Here is a 21,021-nt window from a genome sequence, read left to right as displayed (position 1 = left end):
TGCTACCCTTGATTTTGAACTTTGACATTATTACTTATTAGTGCACAGAACACTCTTACTCTAAGTTCGCTCTATAGACCTCAGCAGAGCATTGGGCTGTATTATCATATGCTCATCAAAATTTCAGCTCTTAAATGACTATACAAACGACCTTTAAGATTAAGCTAAGCTTACACTCAGCTAAGTTTTACGTAAGTAAAGCCTGAGCAAAGTCTAAGTACGGTCTGTAGATTAGATCAGCCTTAAGGTGAAAACATATTATGAACACGCGATCCGACACAGTGTGTCGACACTTAATGTATGCCGTGCACATATACAACACCCCATCCGACGCTGCAATCTACATTCGCTTTGCCAGTATCGTGTGAAAGGCGAAAGTGTAGCGACGTAGCCAAGGATTTACTATTACAAGACGAGCTAGATGAAGATTTCGAGGAAGATTTATTGCAGATTTTGGGTTTAGATATAATACAGAAAAACTTGAATAAAAAAACGTATTGGACGAAGAAGATACTGGATTCATGAAATAAATGTATTTCATTTTCACAGCGAATGACCGCACGAGCGAAGCGAGTCAACTTCGCTTTCGTAGGCGATCGACAACTTGTCGCACTTTTTGCACAATAGGCAGATATTCCCGAATGAGTAATACAAAATAATAAAAAAACCAGCCAAATGTGGGGCTTTTTACTATTATCAAATAAACTAAAGCGTTGGTTTTATTTTTCCTTTATATTTAAAATGTAGGTAAACTTCTATTGACCATAATTAAAACAAAAACTATGAACCATAAAAATAAATTGGTCCTTACGTTAACTGAATTTCACATTTGAAAGCCTTGAAATTCCCCATTTTTTATTAAATATTATTTTAATTTTTTTTATTCCAATCATGTTGGGTTATTTTTATATACAATACTATTCCTTTCATGTCGTTTTACTTATTGAAATAATCGACTGGAACAGACAGATAGACGGATAGAGAAAGTCGCACCAAGTGTTTCAATTTTACTATTTTCGTGCAAAACCCTACAAAAAATGACCCGTCGTATTCGAATATTATGATCCCGATATTGGACTGAACTCATGTCGTATAACACCGGGTATCTTTTGACTACTGGCAACACGCCGATCTAGCTCGACTAGATTTTACCGCGTGTGGGGGAGTGTGATCACATGGCGTGTTACATATATGTTTCTGAACGTATTAACTATATGGGACTGATTAGTACTGATTGAGTTTTGATTGTATGTAGTATCTTCTAAACATAGATTTAATATACTTCAGTCGTAGATGGAGTATATAGTCTAAGACTTCAGTTTAGTTAGTAGTACAAAGAGAACATCTATGCTTATGACAACGACATAACGTTATATATTTAAAAAAAAATAAACGTCATCTCTTGAAAGTTGAATTATCATGTCACCTGAATTCTGAAATAATAAAAAACATTCAGAGAATAATAAATGAATATAATGTGTAAAGACTGATAGTTTTGTTTTATTTATATTACTATTTAGTAAATAATTAATTATGATATCTCGAAAGGGACAAAAAGCTATTAATGAAGGGGTCGTTGGCAAATATATAAAAAAGGATACACCGCCTGACGTACCAAGTAAGTTTTTGTACTTATACAAATTAATTTAGATTCCTTTTTTCGGATGATCTAAACATGTGCGTAGTGAAAAATATGTAATAAAACAATTATTTTCTTTCAGTTATAAATGTGTGGACCACTGGAAATAACAGGAGACCTCGAAGTCAGCCCTTTGGTACAAATGATGCAAGCTCACAAAATAATGAGAATAAGTTTGGCAAGTCACAAACAATGAGTGGTCATGCAGGGAAATATACACCTAGTGAATCCGTGCCCAATCTGGCTCACAGGTATAGACAATTAATTAAGGCAATATATTTTTAAATAACATTTTATACCACTATTAACTTGCAGATAAAAATAAACCTAATTGTGTAAGTATTGTTGAAATAGTGTGTAGAATATGAAAAAAATCCAGTGTAGATATATGTATAAGTCCTAATAATACATTATCATAAGATATAAAAAATAGGTATTTTACAATAAAAACCACATATCCTTCAGCATTTGGTAGATTAAAATATTATATATATAGAATAAAATAATTTTAAACTACATAAAGATATTTCATGGTTCTAATCATGAGTTTCTGGTTCTGTAACAAAGTTTCTAAATAACATAATATCCTAATAACTAAATATCCTAAGGTGATAGGTAATCTCCATATTGCATGATAATACAATGCAAGGATTTAACAACATGTAGATGATATTACTGTGTTATTTATTTTTTGTTCTGCTATCATTGCACTTGGCATGATTGTAATACAGTTTATTACGTTTTAGACAGCATAGCACATAACTAATGGTGATTGATTGATGATTCAGTGGTTGTGGACAAAACATAAATGAGTCACACACACACAACAGCTGTTTGGTACTTACACTTCCTTTACCACGGCACTCGCTTTAGAAATGCATAGCATAGTAACTTATGATAACTAGTCTGGCCAAATATTGTTACAACTTAAATATTCTTGAACATCAAAAACTACCTTTTAATTCTATCTAATAATCTAATAAGAAACATTAAAAAATAATGGAGTTCACATCAAGTTCCCGATATAGTATAGAAATCTGTTAATCTTGGACATATAAACACTATATGGATGTTACTAAATTATCTGCATTGCCTTCATATAACCAAAAAAATTTGATCTTAGGTTTGCAAATCTCTCAACGGGGTATGAAGTAGGTAGTACAACATTTAATCACAATTCTCAACTCCAACTGGATTCTAATTTGGTAAGAAGATATGAATCTGTATGAATATAATATGTCCATTGCAACCTTTTTGCAATGACTAGGCATAAAGGAAATCTATAGCTCAAGTTCATATGATTCTTGCTTATTTTGCCTCTATCTGCTATTCCATACATGCTTAATACTGCAATTCAATATGCTTAAAGTACTTGTATACTTATTTATCTAAATATATAAACAAGAAAATTATTGCAGGCTTCCCATTCAACTCTTAATGATACTGATGAAGCATTCAGTCGCCAAAGTAGTTACAGATATTACAGACAAACTCCAGAGGACCCCATCTATCAGAATCAACAACAGGTACATCACAATTGCATATTAGGTAACTCTTCACATGATATACAACTGTGAAATCATATAATATTAATCCGTTTTTTTTTTAAATATATCACCTATTATCACCCTATAAGGAAATCTTTTCTGTGAATCTTATTCACTTCTTCCCCATAGTTTTCTCCATTAGCTTATGGTTATTTGGACTTCAAACTTAAACTGAGCTCCATGAAATTTTAGTTTAACTTGAAAAACAGTAACTTGCACATTTTTCGTAAATAATATCGTTTTTCGTCTGGCATTTTTACAATGAGACCAAAAATTGTTTTTTAATATTGATGAATTACCACTGTTTAATCGTTTTTATAAATCAAGTTAAAAATGAGATACTTATTTCAATCAATACTTTTATTTAAAATCATCATTATCATCAAAATGATACCAAACCTGAACCTCCCGACTATGTGTCCAACACTCCAGACTGAAGTACCTCTATCTATTCTTACGACATACAGTATATTTATTTTTTATTAGGACTACCAAAAATTGTTACATTAAAATATAACTTAAATCTATACAATTACACATTATTAGATAAACAACTTATTAAAGGGGTCAAATTATTTTGAAAAAAACTATGTCTATTTAAATATGTTATTCTTACTTAAGTGTTTAAAGTTTACTAAATACTAGTAGTACTCATATTATTAGAAATAATTCTATTGTTTGGACCTCTGTGAAAACTTTCCTCAACATAACAGAAGATGTAAAGTAATTCTATTTTATTTGACGTGAATGTAATTCACAGTGTTGATAATAAAAACAATCTTGCATTATTTTTGTAGGTGCAACAACAAAAACAGCAACAGTACAGTTCTAGAGAATCGAGCATGGCTAGGATATCTTCAAATCTGAGTTTAACATCAAGACTACATCCACCTTCTCCACATTCTATCAGGCTTCATGTGACTGACTGTAAGATCTTTCTCTCTTATTCGTTGTCACTTGGCAGAGCGGTTGTTCTGATGACATTTATCACAAGTTCTTTAGCTTGATTGTTTTTATAGATTTGAACAGCAATTTCAATGTAGTTTTGTGTGCATTTTATATTATGTCAGATTTTTACAGTCCATACAAACTACTTACTTTGGAGTGTCTGTCCTCCCAAAATTAAAACGCCATTAAGATAAGAAATTACACTGCAATAATTTCTTGATGACAGGATTATCCAGCCATCAGAAGTAGTATCTATTCACGAGCATGATGTAATATTCCCTGAAAAATAGCTATTAACCAGAAAAAAGTGGAATAGTCCCACTTTGCTGTATATTTTCTTTAGCACTCTATGCATACTGATGCATAGAGTGCTAAAGATGGATAAAGATGGATTAATGGAAGAGAAGGTCAAAGCACACATATGGGTCACTTGTTGGTATGTAATCACCACCGCCTGTGCTCTCCTGTAACACCAGTGGAATCTCATGATTATTGCCGACCTTATGAAGAGTAAACATACATATGAATCGGAAAACCGGCGAGGAGAAACGAAGGCCCGAGACACAGTGGTGTAAGTCAACACTTCCATCGATTCCACCAATGATGTTAGCAAGAACTTTTGAATTTATAATGTATTATTATTTTTATATATTAACTTTACCGACTTTGATGGAGTATTACTGGTTGAAAACTGATTTGATGAAGTGGCTTTTAGCTATAATACTGTTTGGTATGGGGTCTAATTCATTATACTTATATAATATAAATATATTTTAGCCTACACTGCAACGAGTCAATCACCACAAATTTACAATAACTATGCGAACACTCCTGCTCTTCCATACAAGAATCACGGAGGGAATATGATTTCATCGAGTCAAGGTGAGTATAATATATTAAGAATATGTTACATTTTAAAGTGATAACCCTCACTTCTAGGATTAATACATAAATAAAATTTGAAAGACAAAATTTTATGACCGATGCGGCACTCGAACTCACGACCTCCGGCGTTACGTGCCGGTGCTCTAACCAACTGAGCCAACCGTTCGAGTAACGTATCGTTATAAAATATTGTTTGCTTTGTTCAACTCTCAGGTTTTGGCTTCATCTACCGGATCTACTTTACAGTTGATAACCTGCTCAACCCCAATATTTGCATATTAGGAAATCGACTTGAGATGTCGCTCTTGTAAATCTTTACAATATGTTATGTTTTTTAAGTGATAACCCTCACTTCTAGGATTAATCAAATCAAAAAAATCATAAATTTATTTATTTAGCATTTTAGTAAATAGTATTTGAAGGACTTCCCTTTTAAGTTCGCAGAACATGTGTTAGGGAAGACCGCTCTTTCCAACGGATAAGAATGCTTACACATTTAACAAAAACATAAATTATACTCAAATAAACCCATCTTAGGCATAAAATAAACAAACTAAAAATTGTTTCAATATTGAAGGTAGATTAATATTTGCGCGGCTCACACTAAACTTGTAAATAATATACCTACAAAAAAACACTTGTCATCGTCTCAAGAATGTGCGACCACTGTAACTATGAACTAAGGTAATTTGTAGTTTTACGAATATTTATATAATAGTAAAATGTTTAAAGTACGATATTTAGATAACAAGCAAATTACAGCAAGCGAAATTTAATTATCTATTCGTATAATATACTATAATTACAACAAAATTAATATCATATAGTTTTTTTTTTTTAGAACACAAATTTACACTATTTTACTCATATTATAATTAATTTAGCAAGTTTTCAGTTTCTAAATAATTAAGAGTTTTCAGCCATTTAGTAACGCTAGTTTTACATTCCCTATATGTCTTTGTGTATATATTTAAGATTTTATTTGCGGTATTGTATAATTTCGTAGCCTATGCATTAAATTGTTTAGACGCAAATTTAATTTTAGTAAATTTAAATTTAACTACTGTATTTTTTTACGTTTATTTAAAATCAAAGGATCTATAGATTTACTTTTGTGTATTTTTAGTATGCATTGCAATATATATAATTTTCTTACGGATAAAAGGTCCGCATCTTCATATAATTTTGTGGTATCATACAGACGATTTTTGCTTAGCATATATTTAATTATTGCTCTCTGTGCTCGTTCTATGCTTAAAAATTGAGTTTTAAAAGTACCCCCCCAGATTCTTATACAATATAGAAGTATAGATTGCATCAGAGATGTATATATATACTTAATAAGTTTGATATCACAGACGTTACGTAGGTGTTTGAATATCCAGATCAATTTTCTAGCTCTGTTGGCAACTACATTTAACTGAGGATACCATGATAAATTTTTGTCTATAATTACTCCGAGGTATTTGGTGGTGTTTACTCTTTCAAGTTTAGTGCACAGACAGTTTTCTATATCAGCCATGTCACATGTATGAGCAGATAAGGTAAAATTTTTATTAGGTTGAGTAGAATCTTTTATTGAAAATGTAATATAATTTGTTTTCGTTAAATTTAAAGTAAGAATGTTAATTTTAAGCCAGTTTTGTACTAAGAGTAGTCCTTTCTCTGACAAAGAAAAGACCTCCTCCCAACTGCCTCCATGAAAGAGCAGGGCAGTGTCGTCGGCATAAGAGAAAACTTGTCCATTTTGTATTTTTAAATTTGTTAGGTCGTTAATATACATTAAAAATAGCGTAGGTCCGAGACACTACCCTGAGGAATTCCGTATGATGTAGAATATTTAACAGAACTAAAAATTTATTTTTAAAAAGTTTTACACGTTTTTAAGTTGCTCGATTATGAAGGTAATCAGTCAGTAAATTTAAAAAGTTACCTCTTATACCAATTTTTTCTATTTTACGCAAAAGTATAGGAATAGAAACGGTGTCAAAGGCCTTTTTTAGGTCAAGAAAAATACATAGAGTTTTTTTATTTCCATCCACATTTTTTGTTACCTCTTGAGTAAGATCTTGAATATCCTTAGTGCTGACTCCCTCACGAAAGCCATACTGGGATTTAGATAACAAACCATACGTATTTAAGTACTTGATTATTCTAGTATTTATAATCTTTTCTAATATTTTAGAGATAACTGTTAAGACGGAAATACGTCGATAGTTATTAACATCCTCTTTAGACCCACCCTTATGTACAGGATGTATAATGGAGCATTTGAGTTCTTGTGGAAAAATACCTTGAGCGAGTGATAGTGAACAAAGTCATGTGATTATAGGAGTAAGTTCTTTTTTCGCCACTTTAATAAACTTGGTTGGGATATTGTCATAGCCCGAGGCAGTCTCTGATTTTAAGTATGATATAATTGTTGCTACTTCTGATGGCTCGGGTTCTAGTATTCCAATTGTATTTGCTTGTGATGGAAGTCGATGAAAATATTGCTGTACAATATGAAGAGGTGTTGAGATTCCAATAGCTAAAGATTTTCCAACGTTAACGAAATAATTGTTTAGAAAGCAAGCTGATTCAGTGGGTGTAGGTTTTAAAAGTGACTTATTGTTAGATTTAGATTTATTAAGTATTTCGCTTTCGTATTTACGTCTTAGTTGCTTCACTAAATTATTGCAAAAGTTTCGATATCGTCGGTAAGTTATTCTGAGTATTTCATTAGATTCATCACTTCTTAGCTGTTGCTGTAATTTATTTCTGGTTCTAATGCATTTTAAAATGCCTGGTGTTATCCAAGGTTTTATTATTTTTTTGTTACTTGAAATTCTTACCAATTTAGTATTTTTGTTAAGTGCATATTGTATGTATTTGTGTAATTTTTGTGTTAATGTATTAGGGTCTTTTATTTTTAATATATCTGGATTATATTTTTCTTGCAGGGTCTTAAGTGCTTCTTCATAATTGATAACAGATTTCGTTTTAGGTGTGGTAGAATCTTTTATTTTTTTTCGATATAGATAAATAACAGTCATTTTATGGTCCGTAATTGTAGTGTTTAGAACTCCTATAAAAGTATTAAATTGGGAAGGATCAAGGTTAATTATTATATGGTCTAAACAACTATTTTTTCTGGTATCAAATTTATGACCAGGTAGTAACCTATGTCAAGCCAATGTATCTAAATATGAATTAGCGTATTTCTCACTGTGCCCTTCAATAATATTTATGTTTATATCTCCTGTAATTATGACATTAGATTTTAGATGGGATGAATCTAGATAGGTGTTTAATGAAGTTATAAAATTTTCAGGTTTCTTTTCTACTGGCGGCCGGTATATACAAATTAGTGTCACTCTAGATACAGGGCTTCGAAATAAAATCTCAAGGCAGGAAGCTCCATCCAAAGCAACTTCTTTGACACTATGTTCTAATGTTTTTTTTTACAAATACCACAACACCATCATTTTGATTTACTTTTCTATCAGTGTTATAAGTAAAATAGTAGGGTTTCTGTGGAACTGGTTTTTCGGGATCTATTCTGCATTCAGTTAAAACTATTACGTCAGTATTACTTTTTAGCATACTTATATTGATATCTAAGTCATCTAAGTTCGATGTGTTATAAACGCTTCTTATATTTTGGGTTACGACGGAGAGGAATAAATCTTCCCTAGGAGTGTTTTTATTAAAAGACTCAATAGAATATTGTTGAGCTGTGATGTTATTTGTCAGGCTATCTAAATCTTCCAACAGAGTTATTGTATGATTATCCATTAAAGGTGTTTTTGTTACAATAGGTGTAAATCTTAAATTGTATATTATGCATGATACTATTATTTCTGTAGTGATTTATACTTTGGTTTATTTTAGTTACTGGCTTAATTAAGTATAGTATTTTATTAATTTAATTTAGGTATTCTTATATAAAGTATTAGACTTTTATATGCTGTAAAGTACTAGATGAATAAATATAATTAAAATATAATAAATATAACAGTAGTGATACAAATACATTAAAAGATTATAAGTATAGTTACGAAAATCCAGAAATAGTCATTCATTCCACAGTGGCTGTAATTGAGCTTCGGCCTTTATCCAAATAGTTTTTGAGTTGTCTTCTCTTTTCAAGTAGACACGACCAAACGATCTCCAACAATACTTATATCCTTTAGATTTTTTGAGGTCCCTTGCCAAAAAATACAAACGTGAAGCCTTTGCAGTTAAGTGTTCTGTTATAAATATAGGTTCGTCGGGTTGCTTTTTTGAGCCAAGGCGTTTGTTACTAAGTTTGTCATTTCTGTTTTTATTGTTAAATAACTTACAATTTTTTAAGACTTCTTCCTTAGTTAGTTCAGATACAAATTCTACAATGATTGTTTTCTTGTCTGATTTTCCATTAACTTTATAAATGTCAGTAATGTCTGATCTATTTATTGTCATGTTGATATTAGTAGCCAATTGGGACAACATTAACACCAATCCTTCTTTGGTTTCCCTGGGCCCAATATTGGATACATTTTTGATTTCTATACCTTTCTTTTTCACTACTCTTGTTGTTTCTTCAAGTTTCTCTTCTAGAATAGCAATTCGCTCGTCTTTTTTCTTTATTTCAAGTTCTAGATGCTGAATTTTCTTCATGAACTCGTCATTTTTTTCACTTAGAGAGAATACGGATGCCTCTATTTTCGAATTTGCTGCCTGAATCTCATTTAGAATCGGGAACAGCTTACTCATTTGATGTTCACTTTGATTTACCATGGAGCGCACCAACTCCCTCATCTCTTCTTTAAATTCATCTGTACCAGCAGTTTCTAGTTTCTTTTTTTTGCCTTCCTGGCAGTTATGTGAGTCTCAAAATTTGGTTCATTTTGTGACATTGATGATTGATTTCATTGAGTGCCCAACCTGGGCACAGAATTAGATTTCTCCGGCGACAGTGGTTTAGACATGTTAAAGAGAGAAAAAAAAAACTAAATTGGATTCAGCCAATAGTTTATGTGGTCGTCCTCCACACACACCAGGCACGAATGACCGATGCACACAGTAATTACTTGCGACGGTAGACGTAAGTTTATATTTGACGGTTCACTAATGCTTACGTTAATCTTTTCTAAATAATTGTATCGAAATTAACAAAACACACGTCCGTTTGCCTCGGGATTATATAGGGTATTATTACTACACAAATAAAATTTGAAAAACAAAATTTTATTAGTTTATAAAATATTAGTAAAATGTATTATTTAACTTTTGCTTCGCTAAGCTAACAGTCCAGTAACACATATATAGTTTATTTAACTATTAAGTTGTAAATGTCCTAGGATAGGCTAGGATCTACTTTACAGTTAATGGATTGGAGATTGAGGAAGTGACAGCTAGCTTAGTTGTAGGTACTCCTGTTGGGTAAACATGTTTGGCAAAAATAACTATTTGCATGATTGTAAATATTAATTAATTTTAGGTTCAGAAGAATGTGATTTGCCTCTTCCACCGGGATGGTCAGCTGACCGCACGTTGAGAGGAAGACGTTATTATATGGATCACAACACTCAAACAACACACTGGACCCATCCCCTTGAGAGTGTTCCGAGGCCATGGCAAAGAGTATCCACACCACAGCACGGGGTTTATTATTTCAAGTCAGTGGTTTTTTATGAAATGACCCGCGGGTTGGTACAGGGATGGAACCTTGCCATATTAAATGCGTGACGTCAGCAGGCGGTTTGAAAGCGGTATTTTTTTATTGATGATATTTGAAGAGTGAGGTAGACTAATCTTAGGCCTTGTCTACTATATACTTGTGGTCTATATAATGAACCACAGCGAACGAAAGCCTATTCTGTCTCTATCATTCTCCTAGCTACAATACTCCTTTTCCTTCGGTGTCGTTATTATATGTGGACCCGACCTTAGTGGTATGGCAGGGCTCTCCCATTCTCAACGCGTGGAAATTATAATAAATTCGTCTTTGTTTAAACACCTCAATAACATATTGCTTTATCATGGAATAGTTCAAACAAGTGGAAGTGCCCTTAATCTCCTTAATATGGTAACCAATGTCAAGAAAACTCACACATTTGAAAATTTAAATGTGGCTACAAACTACAAATGAAACTGGCGAAAAGCATATTTATTGTTGTTCAAAGTTAACTCTTATGAATGTAGACTATAGGTATGTTCCGGTATGCACTGCGACCATTGTACAGTGTGACGTCAATTTGGTATACTGTGAAGCCGTTCCTTTATAGCCAGTTATACTGGTTACTATTTAAAACGGAATGCCGTATACTGTCAGCCGCATATTTTGACGCAGCATTCAAATGAGTGTATTAAAGTTTTCTAGTTCATTAAAAAAACTTTTGTTGGAGTACTGTCAACTTAAAAATATTTTAATTAATATTTTAGGCACTCGAGTGGTTTTGACTGATCACGTGAACCAAGTTCTGCGAGTACCTTACCTCGAAAACACCAGTGCTCACAGTAGAATTTGGCGGCGATTTATGACGTCATAGGCTATATACGTCAATCATATTTCCCTAGGGTACTGCGGCAGTATATTGGCAGTCCATGACGGAACTAATTTTTCTACAGTGATAGCACTGTGCAGTGCTCGCAGTGCATATCGGAACATACCCTTAATAATTTGCATGGAACTCACTCACAAAATATCACTTTCTCGAGCAGTAAACAAACGTTGCTTTGGATATTCGTAAAGTTTCGGGCGTTGCCTTACCAGCATTTCTATCTTCGGTTCATAGTGGTAGTTGGTTACTAGAGTTTTAAATCGTGCACCAGGTAACTCAGAGATTGCGTCGACACTCTGGCTCCTTCTCATGTCCAAGTTACGTCAGTTGGTGCTGGGGCTGTTGCTTCGACGGCCAAGCGTCGCAAATATGTTGGTCTCTGTGAATCATACATCTTTGTGCCCTTTGGTGTCGAGACACTTGGCTTATGGGGCCCAGAGGCGCGGAGAATGTTCAAAATACTGTCTTCGCGCCTCAATAAAGCTACTGGAAACCCAAGCGCTGGCAGCTATCTCGGTCAACGGATCAGCCTAGTTATCCAACCCGGAAATGCTGCCAGTATTCTTGGGACGCTTCCACGTAATGATAGTTTGAATTTTATGAAGTCATATTTTTTTTATGGAATAGGAGGACAAACGAGCGTACGAGTCACCTGGTGTTAAGTGATCACCGCCGCCCACATTCTCTTGCAACACCAGAGGAATCACAAGAGCGATGCCGGCCTTTAAGAAAAGTGTACGCGCTTTTTTTGAAGGTACCCATATCGTGTCGTCCCGGAAACACTACACAAGGAAGCTCATTTCACAGCTTTGTAGTACGAGGAAGAAAGCTCCTTGAAACCCGCACTGTGGAAGACCGCCACACATCCAGATGGTGGGGATGATATCCTAACTTGTGGCGTGTCGTGCGAAGGTGGAATTCGGCGGCAGGAATCAGGTCAAACAGCTCTTCGGAACACTCCCCGTGATAAATGCGGAAGAAGACACACAATGAAACGACATATCTACCAAGTGAACCAGCCGTTCACAGAGCACTGGTCCCAGACAATTCGTGCTGCTCTACGTTGCACGCGGTCAAATGGACCGAGCTGATACTGGGGTGTTCCAGACCAGAGATGACAGCAATACTCCATGTGTGGACCTGCGCTTTGTAGAGCGCTAGAATGTGGGCCGGTTGAAGTATTGCCGTGCTGTATTAATGACGCCCAGTTTCTTCGAAGCCAACTTGGTTTTGCCCTCCATATGGCCACGGAATTGCCAATCGCTAGAGATTTCGAGACCCAGTATTCTGATACTAGGCGAGGCTTTAAGGGAAGTGTTGTCGGAAGAGCGGTGATACGACAAATGGGTTTTTTTAGTGGTAAACGCGCAAACTTTAGTCTTAACGATTTACCGAGAGAGACCTGCATGACCCGTGTATACGGCATCACCAGTGCTGTCGTCTGCATAGCAATGGACACGTCCAACATATTGATATACAGAAGAAACAGCGTGGGAGATAGCACACAGCCTTGGGGCACTCCAGCGTTCACGGGCTTGGGATTCGACCTGTATGCTGCGCCCAGTGAGGAAGCTGGAGGTCCACTTGCATAAGCTCTCGGGAAGCCCAAATGATAGGAGTTTTGAGAGGAGCGCTTTGTGCCATACACGATCAAAGGCCTTCGCTGTATACAGGCTAACTGCCAGGCTTTCCCCCTTGCTTTTAATAGCCGCCTGCCGACCGACTGGCTAAAGCCGTACTGTACTACGCCGTACGTACTCATAGTATTGTAAATATAGTTATAAGATTTGTTTTGTCTTTAAAATAGATATTTTTCTAATAATATTTAAAAAAAAATCTTTTTCGTTGATATCAAGACGTCATATCACAGAAAGTAGCTAATCGCGACAGATAGCGATGGGCGTTGAATGAACGGACAATTTTGAATCAACCAGTCGACGTTCACTTATTTCAAATGGACTAGTTCAATTCATAGTTTAAAACAGAATGTAAATTATGAACTAATTTTCACCATTAGATACGAATCATGTACAAAAAATTAGTTAATCTAGGCTAAGATATGATTTAGTATTTTTTTAATAATGCTTTTGTTTAATTTAGCTTGAAGAATACTCATTAATTTTACATTATTATAACAATTCAGTCTCGTGCCAGATTTTGGCGAGACAACACGTCCTGAGGATGCCTCGTGTAGAGGCGAAACACGTGTCGAATTGTTTAAAGACAAATATTGGCGGAATTAACACTAAAGAAAACTCAAATCATTTATATAATTATGGATTTCCGCAAAGTAAAGCCTACTTCAATATATTTTTTTTTTATTATAACAATTAAAATTTTAATATTACTTATTTTTTTGGTATAAATGAATAAATACGAATAAACACAGTCGTCGGTCGCGACGAGTCCATACAGTCGATTCGGTCGTTCCTTCTCGCAACTTAATAGACTATCTTGCCGAGCGTATATAATACTGTCGAAGGTGAACTACAGTCCATGATTTCAACTAGTCCATCGACTCGCCGACGAATGAAAATGAACGGTCTGGATTCGTTCACACTAAGTACGTAGACAGAGCCAATGTTGCGGACCTCCGCATAATTAAATCACACGCGTGTGACACTTGTACTTGTATCTTCTATTCCGTGGCTATTGACGATTGACTGTCAGTTTTTTTTTATTTAAAAAAACATATAATTTCAGTGAAATCACACATCAAACGACTTACGCACATCCATGTCTAGTAGGTGGGTGTTATTTAGTGAGTCCTCTGGTCCCAACATTGGTGCCGCCATATCTACTCGAAGAGATACCACATTGGCTTGTGGTTTACTCGAAAGGTAATATTTTAGCAACGTATCTTTTTTCTTTGTGATCAAATGTTAATGCTGGTCTACATCTGACGTCTGAACACTACAGTATTACTTACCAAATTGATTCTCGATTTTTTTTGGAGTTGCATGTGTTCCCTATTTATACATCTTGCTCTCAGGTGACTGAAATATTTTTTTTATAGAAGAGAAGGACCAACGAGCGTATCGGTCACGTGATGTTAAATGATCACCGTCGCCACTTGAAACACGAATTACAGGAGCGTTACCGACCTTTCAAAAGGTGCTTCTTTAAAAGGTATCAATGCCGTATCGTCCCGGAAACGTCACTTAAGGAAGCTCATTCCAAGCGTGGTTGAAAGTGGGACAAAGTTTCTTGAAAACCGCACTGTGGAGAAACACCAGATGGTCCTGATGTCTGGATGGTATCCTAATTTGTAGCATGTCGAGCCAAGGTGGAATTCTGCGGCAGAAGTCAGGTCAATCAAATAGCAAGTAGTTGGTTGTTATTGGCAAATAGGGAGGATATATCTTGTTTTCCACTCTTTTACTGCATTGAACTTGAATGTTGTCGAATAAAGAGTAAGTCAAATGTAGGACTTATAGCGTCAATAAAGCTCATCCAGATTAAAAAATAAATACCCTTTATTAATAATGTAACCCAATGGAGGGACGAAAATCCACTTGATATTATCAAGTGTCTCTACACTCTGAAAAAGTCACTGTTTGATGTGGATTTTGGTCGAGTGGTATCTGCTACGCTCACTTTTAATGGCGGCTAATATCAGATGATGGTAATAAGTTTTTATGGCCTAGAATATATTGTGGTATCTACCTCAAAAACACGTGGCTCCAATATGATAAGTTTATGGGCTTCGTCGTGGGATCGTTTCGACTTACGAGAGTCAATCTGAAAATTCTTATAAAATCAAAAATGCATTCGCCTCAATGCATCACTGTATCTGATGGAATAACAGAAAAAAAGCACTTCGCCCACTCGTTCTTAGGGGTCGCTTTGACGGCACGCAGCCACAGTTGCCTTGTCGTCCAATAACCTTTTTTCCTCGAAGTTTTTCTTTTATATTCGTTTTTTTTTTTTATTTTATAAATAGAAATGGCAAGGTAAGTAGTTCCACTTGTGATGTCGCCAAATAGTCGACCGTTGTCGACCTGGCGGTGTGCTACGAGCATTAGCGAACATTGTCCAAGACAAGTGGCAAACAATTGGTAGTGTACCACCCACTAACTGTTTTTCGATCTTCTCCTTCTGAAGGACGAGCCATCATCTTTTTTTCCACGCTTCGACCTCTGTCACCCTCGTTGACAACACCTAGCAAGGGAACACCCACTGCAGACTGTCTTTTGGGATCATAATAGTAAATCTAGCTTTCGTCACCGGTAGATGTATGGAAATCAGCATTTGAGTCACTTCTGTTAAATCTTTCAACCATTTCACGGCAGCAATAAACGCGACGGAGGACCACGATCAAATTTGAGGTATCCACCAGGCACAAGCTTTCTGATAGCTAAATGTTCATGAAGGGTTTTGTGCACATGACATACCCATGACTCAGTTTGTCTGAATCTACTGATAGGTCACTCTTTCATCTGTCTCCATTATGCGCTGGACAACAGTGATGCTATCTTCCACAACCACATACACGTAATAAGAAGATTGTGAAGCTGTAAATTGTTACACAAAAAGTGATAACATTTTTCCTATTCAACATTTTTGGAAATGTTGTAAATATAAGGAAAAATAAGTTTGCACCTTTGTATTTTAAATAAATATTGCGTACAATAGAAATCTATAAATTTGACTTAAAGAATTCCTCAAGCATTTTAATATTTTTAAATGGAACTAAACTGAATTACTAAATGTACAGACTAATTTGTGCTGAAAGAGACCAAACTTGTCCCATTTCGTATATGTTTAGGGGAGTGAAAACAAGAAGGAAATGTAGTTAATAGACCTCAAATCCTTGCAAGTTTCTCTGTCACACCATAAGGGCAGGGGCATATAATAGTGATGTTAGAGGTTTTATCGATATTATTATCATCTAGGGAAGAGAAGGAGAAATAATAACAATCAATACTGAATGGTTCATTAATCAGGATTATTAACCTAAACAATTTATGTTTTAAAGTGATAACCCTCAGTGAGAACTTAACAAAAAAAGCTTATTTTTTATTTATTTATATATATTTTGTTTACAAGTAGCCAGTTCTAAAAACTATCAGTGTCACCCTCATTACACCTCTCTGCGGATTCTGTGTGAAATTATTATGCATATTTATGCAGTCAAACCACAGACAATTGCCACCCTGAAGCCCAATTTAGCTTGCACTCTTCATGAAATTATGCCCCACAATCCTGACATCAGGATTCAGTACCTACAATGGAGTCATCACAGTCAAAACTTGTGTGCAGTAAAGCACAGGGTAGCAGGCATGTAATTACACTTAACATGAGGGGAATGCTCTTTATCAAAAAAAATTGTTAAACTTTTTGATCTTATTATTAAATTACTTATGCTTTTTATACCACCTGTTGTTTTTCTCTTAACTTTTAGCTGATCAGGAATTGGATCACAAATTGCGCTGGAACATGTTTCGTCTTAGTGAATTGGATTGCTACTCTGATATGCTGACCCGTCTTTATAAACAAGAACTACAGCTGATTGTTATGAAATATGAACAATATAGGTGAGTAGTACTGTTCAGAAAGAAAGAAAAAAAAATATGTATATCTGCACACTTATCCCTGACTTGATACAAAGAATGCCAAGTATCACAATCCTTATATACTTAAGTGATAAGTAGGCTCAAGAGCTGGCGAATAATATAACATGCTTGTTAGAAGACACCCAAATGTAGATATATTCAATGACTCTCATGGCTCACTTAAGAATAAAATACTACCAAATTAAATTAATTTTCACAATTACTTTTATTTGTACATAGTTTTAAAACACCTACTTTAAACAATTATTAGTCAATGTTGTGTATTTCTTTTATAGGTGTGCATATTAGAATTATAAATCATGTTAAGTTTATATTTGTAAATGTACATATTCTGTTGAAGTGCCTAATAAAAATAAAAAATAACTGATCTCCTAGTTTGCTGCAGATCCAGTAATCTTTAAGTCAGTTGTTCACTTGATCTTTTAAATAATTACTAATGTCAAATTTGTTATATCTCCACAAATTGTTTTCCAATAGATGATGAGAAAAACCATGTTTTTTTAGGGCTTTTGTATATATATTTACTTTTAATAATTAATTTATTTCTGATTCAGATCTGCTTTACTACAAGAACTTGAAAGGAGGAGAAGAGCCAAAAATATTCATTCTGGTTATTGATTGTTATATTTTGTAAGCTATGGCTGTATTTATAATGATCACCCTACTAAACTGTGATTTTAGGTAAAACTAGATGACTTTATCATAAGTGCCTTTTAATTTGCCTTGGAGGCTGGTAGAGACAATTTTATATTTTTTAAATTATTCTATTGTATTAGCTATTACGATTCTCAGCTACTATAATTATTGTATAAATAAGTGCCTTATTTTACAAAATAAACTATTTTGAAATATGTTATGACTTTTAATTTTATAATCACATAAACCAACTTATACCATTTGGGCTGTTTTAAATATCATCTAGTCTAGAAGTTCTTCTGTTTCTTTGATGTCTGGTTTCCTTACTTCCTCTCCATCTATTATTTCATATTCATCTGTTTTTGTTAATCCCGATATTCTGTATACCTTTGCATTTTTAATTCCAAGGATTTGTGTCCAAGATTTTGCTATGAATAAGAAATAATAAGATTAAGTCACTTATTATTATTACTTATAAAAACAATTAACTAAAACTATTTTTTTATGTTTGTTATAATATATTACTGACCTAGGGAGAAAAGTTGGTCATTCTCACCGGCAGAATATTGACTGGTGGCACTATCCTACTTATCTCATGTGGTGTGTATACGATTCTTTTCCACCTGGGTGAAAAGCACAGTTTTTTTTTCCTGGCACGAGGGACAAATTTGTCTTGCCGGGAGAGATTGTGCCACTATTGTCCCTCGTACCAGGGACTAAAAGACAGCTTTTCATCAAGGTGGGATAAAAAAGACATATAACTTACACTTTAAAAATGAAATACAGAAATATACACAATGGAAATCTATAGTAATCAAATTAGTTGTATCTCAGCTATTCATTTATTTAGACCCTAGGTGTCACCAGAAACATTTAAACTTTATATTGGTAAACACAATTTTTTAGTTAGCATTACAGTAATAGTACTTGATAAGCTGACATCCCTTACCAGGTGAAATTGCCTTTTCTTCATCAGATTTCAAGCCATAATAATGTGCCCAATCTGCCTTTCCTTGAGAAATTGAATATATCATTAATCCAAAAGCATTCCAGGTTAATAAACCATATGCAATACTAAGCCTCTTTTTCCATACAACGGCTGTATCTTCGGGAATTGGTTTAGTACGCTTTCTTATAAATACATACCACCACTTATGAATCATTTTTATTGAAAAATTGTAAGACAATTGCTTTTAACCAGAAGCATATTAATTATTATGTAAGTTTTAGTATTTGTCATACATATATAAATTGTAAACAACCTAAAAAGTCAAAATAAAATGTATACTTTTTTAATTTTATTTAATGGCATGGGAACCCGGATGCAAGTCCGATAGGCCAAAAATATTTTTTTTTTGGCCTATCGGACTTTTCTTTGTGAATTATTGAAGGCAAAAAGGAGTGAAGAATGAACAGCAAACTGTCTAAATAATGATTGAGATTCAGATGCTATAAAGAACCACCATCACGATCCGTGATGGTGGGTCTTTTTCGCTTACGAAGTAAGTACCTACCTAGCGGCAAACTTTTGACAAGTTAAGAATTTTGAAGTGAAACTTCTTTGGGCGCATGAGGGTAAATCATAGTAGGCGAACGTTGCATAAAGCACATAGCTTCGTTAGTAAGTAGAACATTTTCCCTACTAGTTAGAGTGGTGATCCGTGATGGTGGGTCTTTTTCGCTTACAAAGTAAGTACCTAGCTGCAAACGTTTGACCAGTTAAGAATTTTGATGTGAAATTTCTTTGGGCGCATTAGGGTAAATCGTAGTAGGCGAACGTTGCATAAAGCACATAGCTTCGTTAGTAAGTAGAACATTTTCCCTACTAGTTAGAGTGGTGATCCGTGATGGTGGGTCTTTTTCGCTTACAAAGTAAGTACCTAGCTGCAAACGTTTGACCAGTTAAGAATTTTGAAGTGAAATTTCTTTGGGCGCATGAGGAAAAAAGCGAGGGAAACGTAATACGTCAAAATAAACCGGCTGAGAATAACTCAGGTATAACTTTACACAAAGTTTATTTGTAAGGCCGGTATTGTTGGTAGATAGTGAAACTTCAAGTAGATCATCTTAATTACAACAACTACATTTTAATTCAAAAAAATCATTCTATTATTGACAAAAAATATTAGATTTAGAGATCAGGATTAGTGTATAAACGAGATTTAAAAAATAGTTTGCCGAAGAAGTTTCACTTCTGACTTATTATGTGTACTTTGTACGCAGGCACGTTTTTTTCATTCTTCTCCCCTTAAAATTAAAAATGCAAAGCCATACAGAATGAAAATATATCCGTCAAGTGTTAACATAGAAGTTACGTCAATATCCTGCACAAATACACACCTAAAAATATTTTCGCTTACAGACTTGCATCCTGTGCGATTTTATATATTTCAACACTCAAGTTTAAAGATAGATATATTTATATTTAGATTTTTTTCTTATAATTTAAATTAATGGTATAGATAGTGAAACTTCAGTGTTATTGCATGACTTTGACCAAAAAGCCGCGAGCCACGGATATTTAAAACTTGTACTTGCTAAAACCTCATCAATGGACTTTAAAAATAGGTAGAAAACTTAGTTTCTTACATAAAAAGCCTGGAGAGCGCAAATTTAATTGAACATTTTCAAAGAAGTTGCACTATTTCATCAAATACACCTAGGAGTGCGATAGAAAGGGACGACATGCGGCAATCAACTTAAATTCAAATTCAATTGTAGCAATTTTTTATTCCAGTTACCCAGTAAGGTAGTGCTTGCCATTATAATACCGACAAAAACAGATAATTAAAAAAGTGGGAATATAAGAAAGAATGAAGAAACATGCTGTTGGGTTATATTAATGTAGCTCTTGATCTTGTAATTAAGATTGAGTGAATGGATAATAGGGGAAAAAGCTTGTACCTACTTATAACTATAAACAATACAAATAAATTGAAATTTTTAATACGTAATTTAAATTTAACTTTTTTTAAACTTATATAAATGGCATGGTATTGGCAAAAGGTAGTATTAAACTCTATACATAATATTACATTGAATTGATTGATTGACAAAAAAAAGGTTTTTGAAGCCATAATAACGTTTATTCAACGCTTTATAAGGTCATAAACTCTATTTTACTTTTTAATTTTTTGGATTTTAAAACATTTATAATACTTTCTAGTGATGAAATTTTGCGTTTTAATTTTCTGCACTTTTGTAGCAAAGCTTTTAATTTTTGAGACGTTGTGAAGAGGTTTTTGATTGTTACACAATAATCT

General features: G+C 34.1%; 2 protein-coding genes across 2 annotated transcripts; one reads left to right on the top strand and one right to left on the bottom strand.

Moving 5' to 3' along the window:
• The first annotated feature begins 1,411 nt into the window (after positions 1–1,411).
• On the top strand, positions 1,412–17,974 carry LOC126972552 (scaffold protein salvador). Its single transcript, XM_050819399.1, has 10 exons — positions 1,412–1,618; positions 1,722–1,890; positions 2,763–2,844; positions 3,058–3,165; positions 3,984–4,113; positions 4,912–5,016; positions 10,484–10,661; positions 14,250–14,386; positions 16,951–17,083; positions 17,677–17,974. Exons 1-10 carry the CDS (start codon positions 1,534–1,536, stop codon positions 17,738–17,740), a joined length of 1,191 nt encoding a protein of 396 aa, XP_050675356.1. The 5' UTR covers positions 1,412–1,533; the 3' UTR covers positions 17,741–17,974.
• On the bottom strand, positions 17,964–19,033 carry LOC126972576 (uncharacterized). Its single transcript, XM_050819437.1, has 2 exons — positions 18,708–19,033; positions 17,964–18,186 (listed from the first exon to the last, which is right to left on the bottom strand). Exons 1-2 carry the CDS (start codon positions 18,919–18,921, stop codon positions 18,041–18,043), a joined length of 360 nt encoding a protein of 119 aa, XP_050675394.1. The 5' UTR covers positions 18,922–19,033; the 3' UTR covers positions 17,964–18,040.
• Positions 19,034–21,021: the final 1,988 nt, after the last annotated feature.

The sequence above is a fragment of the Leptidea sinapis genome, chromosome 26, assembly GCF_905404315.1.
Source record: "Leptidea sinapis chromosome 26, ilLepSina1.1, whole genome shotgun sequence".
NCBI lineage: Eukaryota > Metazoa > Arthropoda > Insecta > Lepidoptera > Pieridae > Leptidea > Leptidea sinapis.
This window is presented reverse-complemented; position numbering and strand designations above follow the sequence as displayed.